General features: G+C 42.6%; 1 protein-coding gene across 7 annotated transcripts; it reads right to left on the reverse strand.

Moving 5' to 3' along the window:
* Window positions 1–1,589: 1,589 nt before the first annotated feature.
* On the reverse strand, window positions 1,590–22,711 carry TRIM33 (tripartite motif containing 33). 7 transcript variants are annotated; one of them, XR_014938776.1, is made up of 21 exons: window positions 22,189–22,709; window positions 19,352–19,470; window positions 19,097–19,244; window positions 17,511–17,643; window positions 16,353–16,469; window positions 15,230–15,344; window positions 14,467–14,613; window positions 13,940–14,057; window positions 13,436–13,680; window positions 13,031–13,195; window positions 11,999–12,199; window positions 11,640–11,772; window positions 11,316–11,379; window positions 10,888–11,047; window positions 10,101–10,447; window positions 9,519–9,642; window positions 8,502–8,576; window positions 7,769–7,921; window positions 6,186–6,236; window positions 5,073–6,103; window positions 3,835–4,072 (listed from the first exon to the last, which is right to left on the reverse strand). XR_014938776.1 is itself a non-coding variant. In XM_015885177.3 (20 exons), the coding sequence occupies exons 1-20, from the start codon at window positions 22,631–22,633 to the stop codon at window positions 5,891–5,893; spliced, it is 3,273 nt and encodes a 1,090-aa protein (XP_015740663.2). In that variant the 5' UTR covers window positions 22,634–22,709; the 3' UTR covers window positions 3,835–5,890. The 7 variants fall into 7 exon arrangements, 5 of the variants coding, with proteins under 5 accessions (XP_085383332.1, XP_015740663.2, XP_015740660.2 ...); XR_014938775.1 differs by having other exon boundaries at window positions 4,577–6,103; XM_015885177.3 differs by having other exon boundaries at window positions 3,835–6,103.
* Window positions 22,712–22,902: the final 191 nt, after the last annotated feature.

The raw sequence follows: 22,902 nt of genomic DNA on the forward strand, positions 1-22,902 counted from the left end.
CTGCTCAGCAGAGTGATTCCTTGCAGCCCCGGAGCAGCACCAGATCATCAGCAAACTGGAGACTGAACGCTGCAGCTGCACGGGTCCCTCAGCCCCACATCACAACAGCACGTCGAGATTAATGGCAGTGTGTTTATTCTGGCTGGCAATTACTGCTGAAGTTCGGTGAGCTCTCGCATCACACGAGTCCCAGGAGATACACAAGCACCTGTACAGCCAGGAGCATCAGCTCTATAGACTCATATGGGGCTCCCAGAAGCTCGGGCCTGAAATTGCAGCCTGGTGATGTGAAGAAATAAACACACCGTACATTTTAGTAGCATGTATTTAGGAATACAGCTGTTGAATTGTTGTATTACGGGATTAGCTCTTACTAATGAAACAACTTCACCTGCAACACTTCACCTACTAAGCACCAACCCTTCCAAAGAGTTCAGTTGCTGTGGCAACGTGTTGGAAAGCCGTTCTTAAGACAGCAATATCCCACAAATGGTCACAAAGAGACATTGTTTAATTAGACACCACCACCTCCCGGTCAGCCCTGCAGAACCCTCTGCAGCTTTGAGACAACTGCAAACAGCAGCACCGGCTGCACCGAGCAGAGATCCCAAACTCTGCAAGGTTGGAAATGGAACCAGTAACTGACCGGGAGCTCAGCTCTGGTTCAGCCTTGTAGAACATTTAAGATTCTGATCTTTTTGCAGATAAGAATGACTCCGATTTGGATCCTCTGGCAGCACTGATGTGGGGTCTGTGTGTAAATGGTGCTGAGCACCTTCATGTGCTGCTCTGAAGTGCAGACCAAGCAATAAGCTGAGCAAACAGCTTCACACAATGGAAAGGAGGGAGGAACTGTTTGCCACAAGAGAAACAGCCTTAAGAATGAGTAGAAATCCAATACCAATCACAGGAGCTGGGCCTTGAACTGAGTATGGGGGAATAAAGTGAAGCAAGCTCTCCTTGAATCTGTAGAGAAGTGCCAACCAGGAGCCATGAAGCTCCTGAAGCTGAGCAATACACAAAGCAAAGGAAATGCTGCCCTCCTGCTTCTGAGCACCACATCTCCCCTGGCTGTGCATCCACATCAGCTTTTGTGGGAGTAACCGTTCAGTTCCAGGGCTCCTGGGGAGGAGGATGGGCTGGAACCCACCATTAAAGCACTGAATTACTGTTGACAGAAGTAAGTTTTCAGCAGCCTGCAGTAATCGAGTGGCCTGACACTTTTAGACATTAAAAGGATGCTGCTCTGGGCGTACCTGGAGGAGGACCAGATCGATTCTAATTGGGCAGGAGATGTAACTTGGTTGGACACGTCTGCAGTCCCCCAGCAGGAGCCGGCAGCTTTCCAGCACTGTGACAGGAGCTCAGGGGCTGCAGAAGGAATAAAATCACATTGCAGCTCTGCACAGCGAGGGAGAGAAACCTCCTGACAGAGGAACAAAGCAGAGCACTGAACCCAGTGCCAGGAGCACCAAGAAGCAAACTGCACTTGGCATTGCTTGGAGGCACAGATCTCCTCCAAAGCAGAGGACAAGAAAGAAGAGGAGCAGTTTCACCTCCATGTGCAAAAACAAAAAGAAACTCAAAAGTGATTTTTTTTCCTTGTTTAATAGAAATAACCAAAACAAACTGGTTTTCAAACAGTGCTTTAAACGGAACTAATACAGCTTCTACAGCACGTTCCAGAGTACTGAACAAGAAGAATTTACAGGCAGCTAACGCATTAAATTACTATTTAAAGGAAACCTTTGTATTACACGCTGGCAAAAAACACGGGAACAGAGCAATTAGAAACTATAACCTCATTAAAAAAGGAGTTAAATGTGATTATTTAGGTAATACAATACCACAGGAACAGCACTTTTCTGAATGATCATATCAAACAATGAGCAGTGTGCAAATAAAGTACCAGTTTGATGGCTGGCAGCAGGAAATAGTTGGAGAATGGTGTGAACAGAACCCTTCCATGGGTAGATTTACAGGTAAAAACCAGCTCTCAGCTGAGGAATTGGGCTTATATACATGTTTTGTGGAGCTCGGAATGGAGAACCCCCCAGTGCAGGCTGTGAGCACACACACACTCATTCTGTAACACAGCACTCGCTCTACAACAGGTCAAACTTAACGGTACATTAGAAAGCATATAAAGCTGAAACCCCATCAGCAAACACAGGAATGAGATGGAGGAGCTGCTGTACGAGCACTCGGAGAAAATAAGTTGCTGTATCTTGAGATACAGCGCACACATTCAGCCTGAAATCCATCCATGGAACCTGTGGTACCTCCGTGATTCACCCAAACAGCTACACCTTAAAAAATATGCAACTTCTCTGTTAGAAATCAAAACCCACACCACATCGGCAGCAACCTCTGCACACTTGGATTTAAAAGCTACGCTTGGCTATTTGCACACCAGTGTCCCTATAAGAGCGTTATATGAAGGGATTCCTGTCGTGCTAATAGGCAACAAAGCACTTTTATTGCTTTTTTTTTCCATGGGAGAGTCAGGAAAACAAGAAGCTGAATTGCAGCACAGCACACACAGCCCAGACCCACAGCTCGGCCATTAAGCCAGCTCACATCACAGAGCACCAAGTTGAGCTCGTTTCTTCTGTTCCTTCTGCCCTGATCCGTTATTAAATGTGCTGACATGGCCAATAGGAAAAGCAGTGGTGACATTCGGAACCAAATCAAACCACCAAAGCTACATGCATTGAACAGAGCATTTCCATTCTCAGTTTGGGGAAGATCCTTTTTTTTTGGGTAGTAACTCAGCCTCGGTGCATTGGAGGCCTCTGGGCTCCAGAGCGTAGTTGCATAAAAGACCTGAACCTATGTAGCTGGTTAAATTAGCACTAATCACTAGTAATTACAAGGCAGGATACCTGCTGAGGTAATTGAGATCCACACGTAGCATACTGTACACTTGTCATTCCTATTTCAAAAGCAAGTTGACTTTTACTTCTTTGGATTTGGAACTTCGGGGTCATTTACAAGACACACACAGGTAGCACAGCAGGCAAGGAGTGCACCCACAGCAGCTTTTACCTGCTTTAATTTATGCTCTGTTTCCCAGAGTAACAAACTGCCACTTGCCCATATTGCACTCATGGAATCTCCCATCCATTCGCATCCAGCAGGGCAACACAGCGTGGCTTTGACTGAGCAAACCCTGAACACAGACAGCCCCAATGGTAAGAGATGCAGCAGCAGAGCCCATTGATCCCATTGAGTATTTGCAAATGGAATTTTGCTGATTTCAAAGCAACCCTTGAATTTCTGTGCTCAGGGTTCAGACTGTTCCTTTTATTTCTTCGCATTTAAATAAACGCTTAAGACTTCTTGCAAAGATCCACATCACGCTACTGAGGACTGATGAGCTGAATAGAACTGACCCTGGATGCTTACTGGGTTCCATGTGCAAGGTCTGAGTCCAGCACCACACCTGGTCTGTAGGAGTTGAATACAAACTAACTGGCAAGACCACAACGTTTGGTTCACTGTGAGAAAGCAGAAGGTCTGTCAGAGAGGCTGTCTTGAAACACTGCCACATCTGCTCTGCAGTCTGGTAGCTGGAAGAGATGCTGCTCCCCCTGCAGCAGCCAGGGGACACATCACCCCTGCACCACAGCTTCGTCCTGGGGTCCTTCTCTCACTCAGTGGATGGGACAAGCCATGTGTTCCATGCTCCAGTTCAGGCAGGAGGAATCTGCAACCAAAGACCGGAGCTTGACAAAGTGAACGGTGATAAAACTGAGGCCTGAAGGTACAGGACCTGGAGCACCTTAAAGAACAGTAACCCCAACTGAAGAGAATTCACAGAAAAAAATAATCTTATTTTCATTATAGTTTTAATAATATTCTTTTGCAAAATGAAAATGAGAAACTAGAAATGCATAAATAGGCAATACACACAGCCAGTAACGATGCCTCCTTGCGACCCGTGTCCTATCCACACATCTCATCCTCTGCTGTCGGCTATGTCAGTATGATACACATTGGAGGAGGAGAACTTTTCCTTTTGCATAACAGACTGGTACGAACTAGACTGAAGCTGACACTACCTGAATGTCTGCAAAAATGGAGAGAAATGAGTTTGTCTCAGCCATACTGTTCATATAATCCAAAGACGTGAGCTCAAAGTTACAGATACCTTCAGCCTCCTTGAGGTACAGTCACAATGTACACCTACCTGGCCTCTATATAAAGAAATAAAACCTCAATTGATTGGCATAAGCATTTCTGAGAACGTATCTCAACCTGATCCACTGTGCTAGAAACACTGATCTTTACCATTGCTGTGGTAAAGCACATACAATGGTCACAGGAGCTGCCCATGCTTTATATATTAAAACCCCGGTGATTTACCACAGAATTGCTGTATTCACACAAAATCTTATGGCGAATTTATACTCCATCACCTTGACCTCATCCGACTACAGAATTCCTTCGTTTTAACTTTTAACGAGATCCATACGAAGGCCAGAAATTACATTTCCCGGTTCTAGCATCGATTTCTGTGTTTGCAAAGTGACCGTTCAAACTGCAATTACTTTGGGATGGCCTCATTTCTAACCTGAAACGCTGGATTAAACGCGGTGTGCAATGGGTGGGCACTGCACAAGTGGAACTGAGAAGTTGACCTCTGTTCAAGCCTTTGACCATTAATCATTCAATGCCAAGTCCTGGCCTGTGCAAGCAACCCAGTCTCAATGAGTTTATTCCAATCTTTCCATACCATTTCGCTCACAAGCTGCTTCTGAAGGAAGTTCGGAGTAGTACTCTTAATAAAAGTAAGATATAATCTCAAAACGAATGCAATGTTAGAAATAGACAGCATATATTACAAATCTTTTCTTGATAGGAACAATTCATAAGAATACATATTAGCTTAAAAACAGGTCAGCAAATGTTGCTGATCTGCAAGAAATCTCAGTTTACTATTTACAAGTAAGACAAAGTGAATACAGGAAATTTTACACATTTGGTAGTTAATAGATTATTGTTTGCCGAGCAGTCTATTAGAAACTGATATTTAGGAAGACTGGAAAAACACCCCAACCAGTTATTACCTCTTCAAGTACAGAAAATGAGATAACAAACGCTGAAGACAACATTCTGCCTCATTAGGGGAACCAGGGACAGATGATGTAACTCGTACAGGCTTTGTAACACACACACCGAGCCCTACTGAAAAGCAATCGCTGCAACCACTCCAGTCTGGATCTGTCAAGAACTCGCACTCCTACAGTCACCAATTCAGAACAGTTTAATGATGTTGGGTTTTGTATTTTTTTTTCTCTTTCGCTGTACATAAAATGTAGTAAAAGTCAAATTCAGGTAACTGGATCAACGCGGAAGATGAGTTATTCACAACAGCATTTCAATGAGATGATGAAAGCAATGACCCAACGCGCACTGTAGTTCACACACAGGGGATTTGGGGGAAGTTGCTTACAGTTCTACATGATAGTCCAGCATGAAAGTAACACAAAGCAACTGCATTGGTCCAGTCCTGCACAACATTTTACTAAGCCGTCTCATCTGTACATGGAACATCTCTTTCCAAATCTGCTTCTCTTCAACATTCATCCACCTCTATCTGAGACCAGGATGAGCGTGTCCCCTCCATCAAGAAAAGAAAGGAAATAGTAAATAATCAAGGGGAAAAAGAAAAAAAAAAAAACGACAAAAATAGCCATCAAAAAATTTACAATACAGTTTTTTTTCCCCTTCAGATGAGAATACCTTTCTGTACAAGTGTTTTTTGTACTCTAATACTGTTTAAAAAGCTATCAGCTTCTTCAAGACGGCCACCGTAGGCGTGGTAATATTCCAGGAACACTTAAATAACAGTTTTTACAACAAATTCAAGGTCCATATAATTAGATTACTTTATATGCACTGGTCTCTCATCTGATTTTAGGCGTTTTCTACGTGGCTGTATAAAATCTTCATCGGAGTCCTCAGTTATTTCACCATCATCCTCTTCCTGCTCAAATTCAGGCAAAGGCTGGAAGGTCCTGTCTGGGTAGATCTCTGTAAGTTTATCTTCAAAGTATAATGCAACTGCCTTCCCTGCCTGCGCTACTTCTGAATCAGCCTGTAAATAAAAGAAGACAGGAATATTCACCTGTTGGAAATGCACATCCCTTCACCAAGTGTGCATGGTCTAAAACGCTTACCTTCAAATTAATCTCTTGTGTTTCTGCATAAACTTGAACAACTTTCATCATCTAAAAAGGATACCAGAGTCAAAAAAAAAGGAAATTATAATCCTTCCTAAAGTTATGAGATTGCATAGGATTGGATGACTATAGTCAGCCATAACAGGAAAACAGTTTGTTGTGGACTACACCTCTTTAGTTCTTAGTGGAAGCAGCTTTAAAACAGTCTTAAGAGGGCGACATGAGGTAAATAAACCTTTGACAAAACACAGTTTTTGTACAAGGAAAGAGCTCCGAGTCATTCTATAAAGTGCACGCTACTCATGACTGCTTTCTTCACTACAAACTCATGCATTATCATGGAAAGTCTCAGTTCAACTCTGATAGTTAAGCGTTCCATGAGACTGTTCTTGGGAGCGCACTCCACTTTATGTTGCTTTATGAGAACAGGGCTTAGAGGCACTCGACCTGGTCTTGTTTAATAGTAGAGTTCAAGGCAACTCGTCTTTTGCCATCAGCTGGAATTTCAGAGAGACAAGTCTGAAACACCTTTTATTAAAAAGCATCCATCAGTCCTTGCTCCCTGGTTTTACTTTGCCCCCTAAGAGCTGGAGCACATTTTCCTCTACAGCAGATGCTTCATTAATTCCCTTGTATGAGAAGTTCACATAATTGCAACTTCTTCCACCTAATACAGAGACACAAGGGAGTCGGGCTGTCAAAGTCCCAAATGATTGTAATTACAGTGCACAGTCTAAGAAGTACTTCAACTTGATTTTCTCCAGTGCACTCATGAAGCAGCAGAGATTTTAAATACAGATCTGTGTACTTCAATTTAGCAATTCACACAGCCAGAAACGCTGCCCAAATACTGCAAAACTTGCATTACGTTTTACAGAAGAAATACCAGCCATCTAATGGATTTCTAGGTCCGAATGAAGCCATTCCTGGCAATGCCTTCCCTCTAGGGATTTTGTGGTCTATCTCAGAAATGCCTATTATTTTTAAGCGACTGCTCAGTTGCAGTGCACCACCACAGTTGTTTTTGATACTTGGAATCTTTGTTCCACTGTTCCAACTGTGACAGCACTAACCTGGTGTATCCTCCAATTCACATCCCACATGTAAAGTGCAAACGTTTCACTATCAGATGGCTTCATTGCAAAGTTGGTCACCATTCCACACTCATTAAAATAGGACTCCATACAGAAGTCACCTCCTGAGCACTAATTATCATGATAGCCCACCAACTTTGAGCTAAAGCACTAAGGATGGACACTAGGAATAATGAACAATTTGCTGTTCTGGATTCAGCCTGCATCTGACACAAAAAAACCAGTACCATATTTGTCAAAAAAGCACTTTTCACTGTTAAGTCCTGAGTTTAAGAATAACGCTTTAGTTTTAAGGACTCCTCATCTAGCTAAAAACAAGAGCTAGTTCTGTAACTGTATTCATTTCATTACTTAATGAATCAGCATCTGCTCCATAACCAGAACTTTACAACTGTAAGCCCAGCTTCTACTTGGAGAAGCTTTGGAACCATGCTGAAATAAATGGAAATATAAATACAAACGAATACAGATTGGAAGTTAACGTACTTCATTAAACCTGTCACAGTTCTTGAAGATCAACCGGACATCTGCCACAAAGTCCTCTGGAGTCTGGTAATGCTGAGAATGTTTCTTTTGCAGTTTCTTTTTCACTGTAGATAAATCCATCGGCTTCTTTATGATTTTGTAGTAGTTTGGTATCTGCCAAGAACAAACAGTGATTTATCACTACAACGGAGATGCAGCTCACAGAAGCAGTAAATCTCTCTGCTTCTCAAAGTATCAACCAGGCAATGCTGTCATATATCATAGGCATGTGCACCAAGCGGGACCAATTTCCTTTCCTCAAACTTTCTAACAGCTTCTTCCTAAACTTCGCTACCTGTCCCAGCACAGCAATACTTTGCAATACATTTGTTGCCCTTACAATTTAAAACTGAAAAGTCCAAGTAGTTTCTTTCATCCCTTCATTTAAGACTGTCCAATAATAATATTTAAACAAGGTTTTTCTAAAGCTTCTTGTAACATTCTGAATTTAATGAGTATCCTGATTAACCCACTTTCAAGTCAGCAAAAGTAACTCAAATATTGGGGCCTAGGACTGGGGGTAGAGCTTCTGCATGGACAAGCTACAGAATCAGCTTCTGCACCATGATTTAGACTGGCCCAGGGGACCTGCTTCAAGCAGAAGTAGTTAGTTCCATCCCAAACTCACCTCTAGCCTTCATAGAGATGTTATGATAAAAATAAATCATAAGCTGTTTTCAAAAAGGAAACTCACCGAGGCTGGGACTGGCTCTTGAAATTCAATGCTCAGCTCATGACAATACAGGTAAAGCAGGAGACGTTCACATTTCTTACAAAGAAATAAACAGCTTCGTGTTAACATCTTTAATTTATCCTTGGTCCAGAAGTGTGTCTTTCCTAATTTTAAATGGGTTTGTACTTTGTACTGGAAAATTTAAACATGATCTCTAAAAGTTTATTTATAAAATGTGAAGGTCCTTAGGAGGGCACTGGAGAGTGGGGTAAGGAGTAGAACACCACCTTACTGTTCACACAGCAGGGATATACTCCCCTTTTGCATACCTCTTCCAAACAGGTATCTAAGGCTAAATCAAACGTGTGGAGGCACACTAATAAAAAGTCAAATTAAAAAAAAACCCAAACAACTACAATTGTATTTGCCCAAAGGTAACTGCATCTTACAGAAAGAGACTCAGTTCAGACTCTCTTCCCCTAAGAGGCATAATATGAAATAGACTATAATATTCCCCTGCTCAAACGATTTTCTTCCCTTTGCTTGTAATTCCTTTGGAGGAATTTGATTTGATAATACCATAAAACTTTGTGCACAGGCTGACTGATAAAGCTAAAAATAATCACGCCAAGGTCATTATACTTTTCACATAAAGCAACAATTTGTAGCATCTCTCACAGCATAAACTTAACACACCAGGCTTCTGTAACTATTTGTAAGGAAGTTGTATCATTTTTAAAGTCTACTTAATAGCACCAAAGAGATTCATGTATGTTACAGGATGCATTTACATGCAAGTTTTAGCTACTGGATTACTATAGTTTCATTTTAACAGACAACTTCCAAAGAGTCGCCAAGACCAGGACATGTTTGCAAGCAAGATAACCTTATTAATCACTTTGTTGCTTTGGTAAACCTGTAACTATAATTAATTTGCTGCAGTCAAAGCAAAAATATAGTGAGAAATACTGAGGGACGGGTAATATCAGAAAGCACTTTTTTTTCTAAGAAACCGATTCCTACAAATTTGAGACATACCCTTTGGTCCACTGGACTCAGGCCTTGTGCTGTTTTCCCTTTCTTGCTGTGTTGCAAGTTGTCACAATCATATTCTACTTCTGGTTTGCTTAGATCTCTGCAGAATGTACATATCCAGTCTCCACTGAACAGAAAAAAAAAAGCTCATCAGTGCTGACCACAAAGACTTTGTCATTGGCTTTTACAATTCACACTGTACAACATTAAAGACTTGGATATATAAAGACAGGGGACATCCCACAACATTCAAGGTAAATACCCATCAGGGACATTTTTCCTGCCCTCATATTCCTCTCCCAAATACACCCAGATACTTCAAAACCACTTCCTCACCATGACTTAAAAATGAACTTCCCATAACAGAATCACACTTTGAGAGGTTCTATTTTCAGCAAATAAACATTCATCAGTTACGTGCAAAACAACCCAGGCATGCCTTTAAAATGCCAGATTTTTTTAGTACAAAAAGTCATGCAGATCTTGAGGAGTACCAAAAGCTTTTGGTACCATCTTGAAATTTGGCATGTGACTGAGACCACAGAGATGCTGCCAGGAACAAATTCACTGTTCTAGTTCTGGTACCTGGGAAAGCTGAGGAGTGTTGGAACGTGACAAGTCAGATGAAACACTTTGGGGCACTTTTCACAACATAACAGATCCCCTCCGTTTTGGCATACAGCACACCAGTCTTCATTTGGATCATCATCCTTATTACTGCCTTCTCCTCCAGTTCTAGCTGATCGGTGCATTAGACTCCGCATTGGGGATTTTCCATTGAGAAGGCCATGCCCAGACTGTTTGCAGCTTTCACTCAAGTCTCCTGGTTCAGTTTTTACATGATTTTCCAGACTTCCTAAGGCTTCCAATTCGCTTTCCAGATGCAAGTTAGTGGACAGCGGTGGTGTCAAGCTGCTCTCAGGACTGCTAAGCTGAAATGAAAGCACACGAAAACTTAAGGGTCAGTTTAACAAGGACATCTTTCCTCTTACACTGCAAACAACATATCATCCAACATTCAAAAGTACTACACACCTTGGCCAAGTAAGCAGCACATCATTCTGTAGACCTGAGTAATGAAACCTACTTTTTCTTAAGTCCAACCTTTCAAGAACAGACTTATTTCTACTAACATATGTCACAATAAACTGTTGTTTATGCTCTGATATATAACTCCTGATTGACTGCAAGATGTCTCAGTATGAATACATACATATGAAATGCTCATGATCTCCTACTAACAACACCTTACTTACAGCTTTTACTAATTGCAGGATAACAAGGCTTAAAAGTAACAATGCTTTATGATTTCAGGATTCTTAAATGTGCTGCTAGGAATACTATAGAATACTGTTTCACAAACTAACTTTACCATGCAAGCGCTCCTTCTGCCATCCTCTGTTTTCTCTTGCTTTACTGTTCCTGAGAAGCTGCATATCTCTTCCTCTGTCCCCGGCTCTTGCTTAACTTTCACCTGGTCAGACTTGAAGTTAACGTTCGTTTTCTCAGTGGTTCTGCCTGAGGAGCCACAGCTAGAAAGATATGGGCACATAAATAAGAGGAAAATGCATTAGAACAAAGAAACTGAAGTGTGCCTGAATGATTTCTAAGGCAAAACATGTCATAGTTTTCATAAGATAGATCAAGTTTACGAGACAGCAGAGAATTGTCTTAAATAAAAATCTCCTTCCTGTAAGCATTCCCCAGCTACTGGGTCACGGTTATAATAAAGCCCTATTGACCTTTTCAATTCATTTTTGACTCCTCTGTCTGATGGCTGCATTAATGTCACATACTCACCTTCCTCTGCTACCCGTGCTGGAGGTACTAGGAGGCCTCACAGGAGTGTGGGAGTTGGATAAACCTGAAAAGAAACAGTGTAGAAATCGACTTGATACAAACTTACTGAAAAACACACAAAAAATGTGTTGTAGTAACAAGACATCAGTCTGTATGTGTATCTGGAATACTGCATTTATATGATGGCAGCTTGTTATTGCAAAGATATTTCTGAAGGAAAGTTAAGTTCCCAGAAGAACTTTTTCCTGTGAAAATCAATTTTTAAGCTTACAAAATATCACTTGCTTTGTGGCAGGAATTGATAGGAATACCCATCACCTTTACCTGATGACCCTGGAGATAGAGCTGAAGGTCCTGGGGAAGGATTCATGGTACTTGTGGGTTGTGGGGGTAGATGGCTGCCTGTGATGTATCTACTTAAGAGATTATCCAAACTAGTTGAACCAGCATCTTCAAGCTAAAAGGCAAAAACAATAATTTGAATCAGAGAGGACAAATTAAGTTGGTTAATAGTTCCACATCTTTACACTGGGATCAGTTTACACACACATTTTTTTTTTTATGTCCAATGCCAGGGCTGAAGATTTTCATTACATTTCAACTCTAAATAGTTAAACCATCCCACAAACGTTGATAACCAAACAGGACGCACAAAGCATAATGGCTCAGTCCTCTCCACTGACCTGGATGGGTGGGATATCTGGCAGGGAAGGTAAATTCTCCGGGTTTGTTACGGAAGGAATGAGTTCAATTGCTGTAACAGACGGACTTGTTGGGCCACGGTTTGCGCTTGCCATTGTTGCTGTTGTAGGACTAGTTGGATTAATAGTGTTGTTGTGCACAGAAACAACTGGAAAAGGCCCCGCATGTCCAGGGTTAGAATGCTGTAGGAAAAGAGAAGAGACAACAACTGCATTAGAGACAAATCATATAGCCAGTCTGCATGTAAAATCACAACACGTGCATTGTATGACAGTCCTCAACACAAATTTAGTAATGGAGGGGGATGGATATAAATTCAAATCCCTATCAGTGTTACCTGACAGCACTGAATGCAAAGCAACTGCTATGTTTGTTTACTTGGAATAACACTTTGCGTGACCAGATCTGAAATATAAAAGCACAGATCTGTCCAGAATTTCTGTCAAATTTTTCTGCTATTATTATTTTCTTAAAGCAGTGACTTCCTCTAGAGGACTCCAGAGCTCACATATCTACATATAAACACTAATTGCTCCATGTCATTTTGGTTTCCCAGTCACATTAATGTTGATGATAAAAATTATTTTTAATGGCCTATGTTGCTCAGCACTGTGCTTCAGGTTTGAATTTTAAAACACTTCAGAATGTGGTTTCTTTAAAAACCTCTAAATTTCGTCACTTTCCACTTCACTATTCCTGACTATTCCTTAATAAACCCCAGAACTGATTGCCACTAGAAAGTGAATAACTGCAATGTCTTCTTTCACAGAACTGCAATGCAGTACATTTTAGTAACACAAAGAAGCAAATTCTTTTCAATTTTAATGTCTTGAATTTCCTTACATTCAGTAGCAAAAAATGTCACAGTACAGTATGCAACATGACAAAGCATATAAATATGTGTAGCTGTGAGTTATTAAGTTACAGATAAACACATTTAAAGCTGGAGGTATCATCTACTGTAATGAAAGTTTGGCACGATGGCACAAATGAAGCGTGTACACAGGATATACTTGTCTTTGAAGGTGAGGTTGCATCATGGAGTATTGTGGTCCATTGTGGCGTGGTACTCCTGGTATACGAGCAGCATTCTGAGCCATTCTCATCTGATGTGCTTGGAAAGCCCCACAGTTCATGTTACCTCTCTGCATGGTCTGCATGCTGATCAACCTGGGAGGCTGCAAGGGTTTTTGTTTTTTAAAATGTTTGCTTTTAACATGGAAACAAGAAGCCGATTTCTTTCCACAGAAGTAGGTTTACTAGTTACATAACACCAAGAAAGGCCAACAGTTGTCATACTTAAAGCATGTCAAACTTCAAAAGATTTTCATGTTTATAAACCGTTTGGTTTTGAAAGGGCATTTTTAAGTCTCAGTGTTATGGTGAAAATGTGAAATAACAGCATACAAGACACTTGCCTGCTGCTGTAAGACTTGAGGATTCGTTTGTCTGGGAACTGACCCAGATGGCTGCCCCATCCTCATCTGCTGCAATTGCTGGTGCTTTTGTGCATACACCTGTTGCTGCATGTGCTGAAGTCGAAGCTGTGCTAGATTGATTTGTCCTGGAGCTTTGTTGATGTGGTTTGTTCCTGGAGGAGCTTGTCCAACCACTACATTAGGAGTGTAAGTAGGAGCTGGTTTATTTTCAATAACAAGGTTACCTGAAGAATAAAACAAAAGAACAACTAGTGAACAGTTCTATCTCCACTATCATCCAAAGGCCAATACATGAAAAATTATTCAGGTGTGTCTAACTGATGTCCAATCTAACTGATGTCCCATATGTACCCATATTGCAGTAACAAAGCAATTTAAGTTTGACACTTTCTCATTAGATCTTCAGAAACCACACAGGAGAAAAGCAAAAAGAAAACTAAAAGAACAAGAAATTACAGAACTAAAAAGGAAGAATTTTCTCACCTAAATTGACAACATTCTTTGCCCAAAACGTGGGGTCACAATGAAAGCGTATTGCTCCGTTGGCAGCTGGGACGGGATCACAACGTGCCTTCAAAATGTGCCGTAACTGGAATGTTATCTAATGGAAAGCAAAAATAAGAATGTTCATGACAACAAAATAATGAGAATGTTAAGAAGTGTGCACTTGCCCAGCGAGTTTAAAGTGCTGCATCATTATCAAGGACTATAACTAGCATGTTTGGTCAACAGCTTGGGAAGCATTCTGTTCACTGAGTTGCCTTTACAGAGCTTTACCCCACTCCTACTATAAAACTGTTACGTCCTTAATTTACAAACAAAACTTGTTCTGCAAGTTGGAAAACTTATCCCATTGTTAGTGGCTGTTTTGTTTTGTTCCTTAAATAGAGCACAGGGAAGCCAGTTTTTCCTCCTTAGACATAATCCAGGGAAGCTACAAAATTCTTAGGAAATTCTTTTAAGTAAACCTTCTCTGTACTGCACAGACAAGTGGGAAGATGTTTCCTTACCAGCCGTTTACTGTACAGCAAAGCAGTACTGCTGCCACTCGCAATAGCCCAATTAGTAAAGTTCATCACGTGCTTCACTTGTCGAGAAAGACCTGTGATGTCATTTTGTTGTTGTATTAACTTCATCTGTCTTTCCTTGGTTACATTCTACAAAGAAATAAAAACTTTTATTACAATGCAAACTTCAGATTTAACAGGCAAACAAAATATAAAGTGTCATCACAGCTCTCATAAAAAAAACTGTAACAAGCTAAGAAGCTTTGACGAACGCTTATATTCAGAGTAGCCAAAACCACCAAGGAACAATTCTCTATTATTGCAGTCTATCAGTCTTCCCATGTGTTTCAAAGTGCAGGGAAAATGGCTCAGATAAGAGCTTTGTTCCAGCTTTATAGCAGGGAAATCTCTACTACGAAAACCAGACCAGCTTCCTCTTTCTCAAGCTGCCACTCACATCAGCGTGATGGGGATGTGGGGATTGATCCAGATGAGCAGCCAGCTCTGTACTGAATGGAACCCCGGCAGCAGGAAGTGACAGCCACTGGTGGCCAGGCACTCTGCATACCAACTTCCTATCCCAACCAGGAAATGCCTCTAAACACCTCCTGAATACGGCAGATAAACTCAGCAGCCCCACTTCTGCAATGCTGAGCCTTTGATAACCTGCAGTCACACCAAACAAACTGTTTCAAATATGGGCTGCGAGTTCTTGATGGGAGATTGGAAACAGTGAACCAACATTTATATTCTCTCTTAACTATACCTCGAGGTGCTGTAGGAGAGATTTTCCCTTTTTATTGATTTCATTGATGAGGGTGAATATAGCCACTTTGATTTCCTGTTCTACTCGTTTGTTAGTTTCATTTACTTCTTTTATCCTAAAAAGAAAAAGAGAAATGTAACGTCAACCAGACACCTTCTGTTTTGCATCTAAATCCAACTTCCCACCCTTTGCAATGTAAAGGAGCAATTTCAATAGGGAAGAAGATCTAATGTGTGCAAAGCTGACAGCATGCTTGATTTTGATCAGAAATAGCTGTTTATCAGCTGAAGAAGCCATTTACAATTTCTGTTTGGAAAAAAAAAATTAATCAGTGAGAACTAAATGTCATCCCAAACATTCAATGTGTGTTCTACTTGAAATAACCCAACAGTCTTTGCATGTGTATGAAGTGTATAAATGGCAAGGGGCTTTTTCACTGCCACACCAAGCACCACAACTTGTCATGCCACTCATCCTGATACGAATACAAAACCAATGCTTTTCTCTCTAGTGATGGTCATTGCTGGTGTTTAATACCTTTCGGCACCTTGGACAAATGTGCTTTTTTGTGGTAACACAACCTATTTCCTATTCAAAATCAAAACTCAATAACCCTTCATTGAGACAGCAGGCATCCATCCTAGTTTTGGCACGTTGCAATTATTCCAGCAGTTGTTCCATCTGTGCTGTTTTACCCTTCTAGATCATACACAGTGCCATTCTGAAGCCACGTGGTATCATTACCAATCTTACTGTAATGCCTTTTCCTTGAAGTTTTGACTGATGGACCTTGTGCCCCACACTTTGACAATGTGACTCGATGACATGTAAAAGAAAACCTCACCTGCATGACCCATCTGGCTCAGCAGTTAATTGGAGCCTTTACAGAACCCAATCACATTCTGTAGAAATTCACTGCATTTTCAGTGAAACCAGAAACTTTGCCACAGGCACAAAACATGACAACGCATTATTCCCATGCACTGTTACTGGCCTTGAATCCTTATCACAGAATTGTGTAACATCTCTTGAGCTTTCAGTTTCTTTCTTTCCCACATACTCTTCTAATCCCTTCACTCATTAAGCAGGCAATGATTAGAGTTAACTATTTTGGGGTATTTACCTGTTCTGAACTTGTGTAGCTGCAAAATTGACATAGTTCTTCTTTTCAAGAAGTTTGGCCAACAGGTTCTCAATTGCACCCTTCTGGTTCTGGAAAGCTTCTTCTAGAAACTGATACCTTTTCAACATACAGAAGAAGATCCCAATTAACAAGGACCGATAAGGATCCTCAGTTCAGATGTAAAGCTACAGTGACCATCAAAATTTTGATAATATGATAGATACAATAAAAATACAGAAACAAATGGGATTTTACATACATATACATACACATACACACGCATGCACAGTTAAATTTACTATTAAAACCCTCTGTAGATGTCCAGAGGACTGTATGTGTATGAGTCCCTCAGTTCCAGCTACACAGGGAGACAATGCACCACATCATTTCACAAGACAACAGTCTACGGAACCCAGCTTAGTGACACCATTCAGAGTCTGACAAATGATTGTGTTAACACTAGATGAGGAAAACGCAGTAGTGGTTTGTTATATTGTTAATTGTCATTAAACAACAGCCAACCATTTATGAATTGTTAATCTGTTAGCATCAAGCACAAACAGGAATGAAAAGGAACTAGAAGAGATTAGTTAAGATATCCTTGGAAAACAGGCTTTCTTGAGAAGAGTGCATTTCAGAACATTTATGATCAAGCCTATGACAGAATGCAGCAGGAACACAAGGTTCATATTCTAGTAGTGGTAATATAAAAAATGAAAGTTCTCCAGGCTGCTCTTACAATCTATGACATTAATTACTGCACTGGAAAAAGAAACAAACAGAAAAACTAAATTCATACTTCCAAGCACCTTCATAGAGAAGTATTACTGGTAGACTAACTTGCTGATAAACATGTATTTTTATCCCCAGATTCTCTATTATAATACTGCAAAGTGCTTTTTCAAACCTATGAACAACGATATGACCAAGATGCTGAAAAGGACGAAGTCTGAACATCTCTTAAAGAGACTCATCACACAGCTCAGCTGATGGATCACCTGAAGTTTCCAGCACCACATACATGTTCTCCTTTGTGAGGAATTATGTCTGATGGAGAGTTAAGGCAGCAGCTCAAACAGACACAACTGTTTGAAATCAGTGGTATTTCTTCCTCTGAGACAGCGCACCACAGGAGGTAAGACATGGTAATATTTGTACCTGTGTTCTTTGTGCTCCAGTAACTGACAGTCTCTGCATGTCAGCCTGTCACATGTTTCACAGAAAAGTTTTAACTGCTCTTGTTTGTGGACAGGACAGAAAACAGGACGTTGACCAGATGCTCCCACGGCCTCTGTTTTTAAAAATAAACCATTTTTGCATTTTAACATAAATTTAAGACAATCTGAAGTGCAAAACTATTCCCTTCCACGCTAAGCAAGTAAGAACCAAGAATTCAAAGACAGCAACAGAACTGCTCTTACCCTGAAATAACCACAAATACATTCTTATGACAATAGTTACAGTGCCAGCGTTCTGTAGCTGCCCCCACTTTTCTTGTATTCAAAATGAAGGAGGAATTTCTCTCTCCACCAAAACCACTCAAAAGACACTGCAAGGACTGCTGGTACACACTTGCATTTCACACTCATGTTAATAGATGAAATCAAGATAGACTGAACTTCTCAAGCTTTTACACTGTCAGAAACCCACAGATCTTCTAAATTATCACTCCAAAATCTTTATAAACTCATTAAGTCATGCCCAACTGAAGTGGTAAATGCAGAGCTAACATTCTTATGGGTCATAAAATTACTTAAGCCCTAGCCAAGCCAGGGAACTTTTCCACTTAAACACAAAGATACTGTTGAAAACACTTCTGGATTTACTAAAAAGGTGTTGTAAAGCTTTTTTGAGCTTGGCACAGAGGAAAGCAGCTTCTGGAAGGTACAGCAGGTAAAGCTTAAAACAAGTAAACGCATCGTAGTCCCCAAAATTTCTGAAGGTTGTTACGACATGCAAGTTATGGTAAAGAAAAAGAGCTCATGAATTGAAAGCTGACACAGCTATGTCCCTGCCATATGGACTTGCCATCAGACTCCACCTTCATAAAGTACATTACTGGAACAGTCATTTCGGGGCACCCCCCACTCAGTGTACATGGGGTTATATTATCACCCTGATGGCCACAGCAGTCCTAATGAAAAACATTACTAATCCTTTGCAGGGTCCTCTCATCTGACTTAACATTAATTGGTAAGTGCTTACTAGGGTTAATGCATTTAAAGTCAAATAATCTTAAAAGTCTACTTGATATAGCAAGCAAAACAAGATCATTGTCCACAGGAACTAAGCTGGGCAGTAATAGTTTTTAACCACTAATAAGATTTTGCCAAAACCAATGGCAGAAAGCAATGCAGCATCACTACTCTGCAATGGCGCAACAGAGCAATCATGAAGATTTTAACTTATTTTAGATGGAAAAAAACAGCAAATCTGAACCTAACCCCTTTATACAGGGAGAGTTATATCTACCTGCTCTGGGAATGCGTGCCCCATTACTTCAGTAGACTGCAAACAACACTGTCAATCAGTAGCTGAGTAATTAACCTTTCCTAATGAAGCTGCATGTTTAAATTGCACATTCACAATGCACATTCATTTTTGCTAACCAGGAAATAAAACCTAAGAATGAATTCAAATTCCAATTGACTCAGCAACATCAACGCAGCTGTAAGACTATACTGAGCATGACTGTAAGCTTATCTGTATACACAGGCAGGACTAAACGATATCCAAACACTCACCTGACGATACATCCTCTTTTTTTCTAATCATGTGATCTTTAGTAAATTTCACTCGCTGATGAGCTTCTATGCAAGTCTTGCACAACCACTCCCCACACTCGACACAAAACCCAACAGCACTAGCGTTATCTTCACAGCTTGTGCACACCTGCAAAGGGAAGAAAGGTCAGCTGTCATCACTTTCCTGGAAAGCATTAACATACACAGGGAAAAGAAACCAGCATGGGAATCCTGGCAAGCAGAAAAGCACCGTACCTGTTCTGATTTCTCATCAGAGCTGCTTGGTGTTTCTGATGTGTCTTTTACAAAGTAGTTATCCACCAGATCTATCTGCCTGCATTCTTGGCGGCATATCGGACATCTGATTACCCCAACTGAAAAACACAAAACGTTTCTTAGTTATAGGAAAAACAAACACAAAATCCTTGTGCTCATTTCAGCCATCACCAACGCAGCCCACAGCGTTTCTTTTAGTTTCCCAGGTCTGCAACATGGGGAATAACAAAGCATGCCAAGGTAAAACAAACATGGAAATAAGTCAAAGGGTATGACTGGAGTGAACTGAGGAGGAAAAGCAACCTCATTCTGCAGCAAATCACAATGCAAACAGAAAATGTTGTTAACGTACAGCTGACAGCAAACAGGGAAGCTGCCCTTCTTGGCCAGGTCTGCACTGAGCACCGGGCCGAGCGTGACACTTGTGGGCCTCAGCAACCCACGTGCTGCCATCATCCTTGAGGACATTGACTGTAAAGAAACTGCTTAAGTTTTTCCTGTTGATTTTTACGACCTCAATTAGAGGCAGCCCCAAACTCCACCAAACCACCCAGGAGCAATCCAACTTCCTCACCCCTCAATGCTGTTAGAGCGAACCCCATTTCAGACACCTGTCCTTAAAGACAGGTTGGTTTGGGCTGAAACACGTCAGACTGGTTTCCAAAACAGAAGCATTAAGTTAAGAATGAGTAAGTTCAAAACCCTTTCAGGTGTTTGCATGGCCATAATGATGATAAAACTCCACAGCTCAGGAAATATTGGCAAGCACTTGTGCAACCCAGCAACTCCAACTTCCCTTCTGTGCTCACCCTTGACACGTAGCAGCCCGCAGAGCAATGAACGCCTGCCATGTTCAGGGGCTGATAGCATCCATAGCAGTGACTGCAGGTACAAAGCACCCACTTCTATTGGGAATTTAAGTGCTCAAACATGTATTCCTAAAGATGCTGTAGTTATAAACTTTCCTTAGTGAAAACAATTACCTTCCAACTCAAAAAATTTAAGTGATAGTCACGTTTGTGTGGCTGTAACATCATTTTTATCTCCCCTCCCTTCCAAAGCTGATTAAAAATAGTTCCTGCATAACTTAAGTTGTAATTTAATACAGTGTTTCCAAACCTTGGGTACGGGATTTGAATTCAGCATCTCAAAATAATGTATGTTTTTTCCTTGAGTTACACATCTATACGCACTGATCTTCGGTTTTCTTGGCCTTTCTGAAAGCATCTTGTAGCTCTTTTTTAGGCTTCCACCCTAATAAAGGCTGTCTATGTTGTGATGTTCATAAGGGGTTGGAGAACCACACATCCTCTCTACTGACCTCATCTTATGAGAGCATAAACAACAACCTCAGCAAAGCAGTGAGCCCTCATAATAACCACTGTGTGCAGGTAAAGCAGCAGCTCTGGATGGGTAAGAAAGTCATCCTACAGCCCCACTGTGAAGTCTCTGACTTAAAAATAAGGGGTTTTAATACTGTGATTTAAAAATACAACAAGAGCATTTTCTTATGGGCTTCTATTCAACCTAAGAGAAAGAAGGGTGTACTGAGAAATCACCTTTCCACCAAATGAAATGCACAAACCAATGACCTAAAACTGCTGGTACCCAACCCACACTCAAGCAGCTTTCACAGTTATTAGCCAATAAATACACATATTGATAAATTTAAGTGCTTAGGGATAAAAATCTGATACTAATTAAGAAAACAACTCGATAGGAAACTATCAAAAGAATCAGTAATTTTCCATTGCAATTGTGATTTGCTTATGTAGGCACAGATAAATAGCAGGAAAATGTGGATGCTTGCAGAGTAGCACAGCACAGAGATGGCCTTTGGTTGCCCATAACCCACTACATGAACAGCTACACATATTATTCTCCAATAATTCGTTCACAAAGAACATCTGCTCACAGCTCAGGATACTACAGATGTGTGTCATTGCTCTTTAGTGACCCGCTGCACTAACACACGCTGCTCCAGCAGCAGGGATCCTGCACACACACCTCACTAGTGACATCTGTAAGGTCCTGAGCAACAGATGAATCCTTATCTCAGCCCAGCACACCATCAAGCACTCTGACAATGTGGGTGACAAGAATTGAGATTCCAGCTTAGCAGTAACTCTGTGGTTTGGCTGGACCCGCACCCCAGCAGATATAGTCACACAGTGCTGCTGATTACTGGTACCATTAGCCTAACTTCATGAGCATCTCCCGGTACACGCCATGTAAAACACAAAGTCTGGATGGAACAAGAAAGATCCCAAGCTCAGAGTGCTTCAGTTGGTGCGTTTATAAACTACGATGGGAGATTCGTGCTTGAGGAAGCAATGCTCGGACCCATGGTCGGTTTGCAGCAGTCAGCACGGCCGGCAGAACCAGCACGGCCGGGAAATTCCTTGTGGGCCGTGTGACGACACATCAAAACGATACAGAGAGGAGCCCTCCCAAAGCCAAACAGGTGTCACCGAGCACAGTCCTGCCGGCCACGGGCTGAGTCCAACCTCTTTCCATAGCGCAGAATGTACCCGCGTGTCCCACCCCGGGACGGCTCAACACCCGGCAGCACCACGGCTCTAACGCTGCAGCCCTGGAAGCCAAAACAAGCAGCACGACGCCATCCACACCGCCATCCCCAGCGAGCACATGGACGTGCGAGCTCCGGCTTCACGTGGAACGGCGACACGAGAGCGGCTGCCGACAGCCGGGAAGCAGAGCCCGGAGGATGGCGGCACCGCAATGCCGGCGGTCACGGACACAGCCCAGGCAGGAGACACGGCACAGCCCGGTATCGCGCCCGCCGCCCCGCTCACCTTGCTGCACGTCGCCGTTGGCTCCGCCGGGTACGGGCACGCTGAGCTGCCGCTCGGGCTCGGGCAGACAGCGGCGGCAGAAGGAGTGCAGGCACGGCAGCAGTTTGGGCTCGGCCTCGCGCCGGCTCTGCAGGCTCTGCGCGCACACGGCGCAGGTGTCCAGCAGCGAGAACGGCCCCGGAGCCGCCGGAGTCAGCGGGGGAACCGGGCTGGGGCCCGGCCCAGGAACCACCCCGGGCCCCGCCTCGGCCTCGGCCTCCCCGAGCCCACGCTCCGCCGGCGGTGCCGCTCCGGGGCTCTCCCGCTCCTCCGGAGGCGCCGCGGATGGCGCTGGCGGCGCCGCAGCCGAAGGGGACGCGGCCGCGGGCTCAATGGAGCCGGCTCCGCCCGGCCCGGGCTCGGCCGCCCCCTCCCCGCCGCCGCCGCCTCCTTTGTTTTCCGCCATGTTTCCTCCTTTGAACCCAACTCCCCGCTCCGCTCACGCACTGCGTCACCACGCGACGTGCGCGCTCCACAGCGGGAGGGCGGGGCGGGGGCGCGCGCAGGCGTGGACAGACGAGACGTGACGTCACGTGACGCACAGCCGGCTAGAGCGCCGCCCACATCTCTCAAGCGCAATTACCGACCGGCCGAGAGCGCCCCCACGCGGGTGGAGGCCGCAGCCACAAGTCGCAGCGCTGCTGATAAGCTGCTGCTAAGCCCGGCGCTGAACAG

Source organism: Coturnix japonica, chromosome 38 (genome assembly GCF_054131305.1).
Source record: "Coturnix japonica strain WE chromosome 38, WE-NBRP24, whole genome shotgun sequence".
Classification (NCBI taxonomy): Eukaryota; Metazoa; Chordata; class Aves; order Galliformes; family Phasianidae; genus Coturnix; species Coturnix japonica.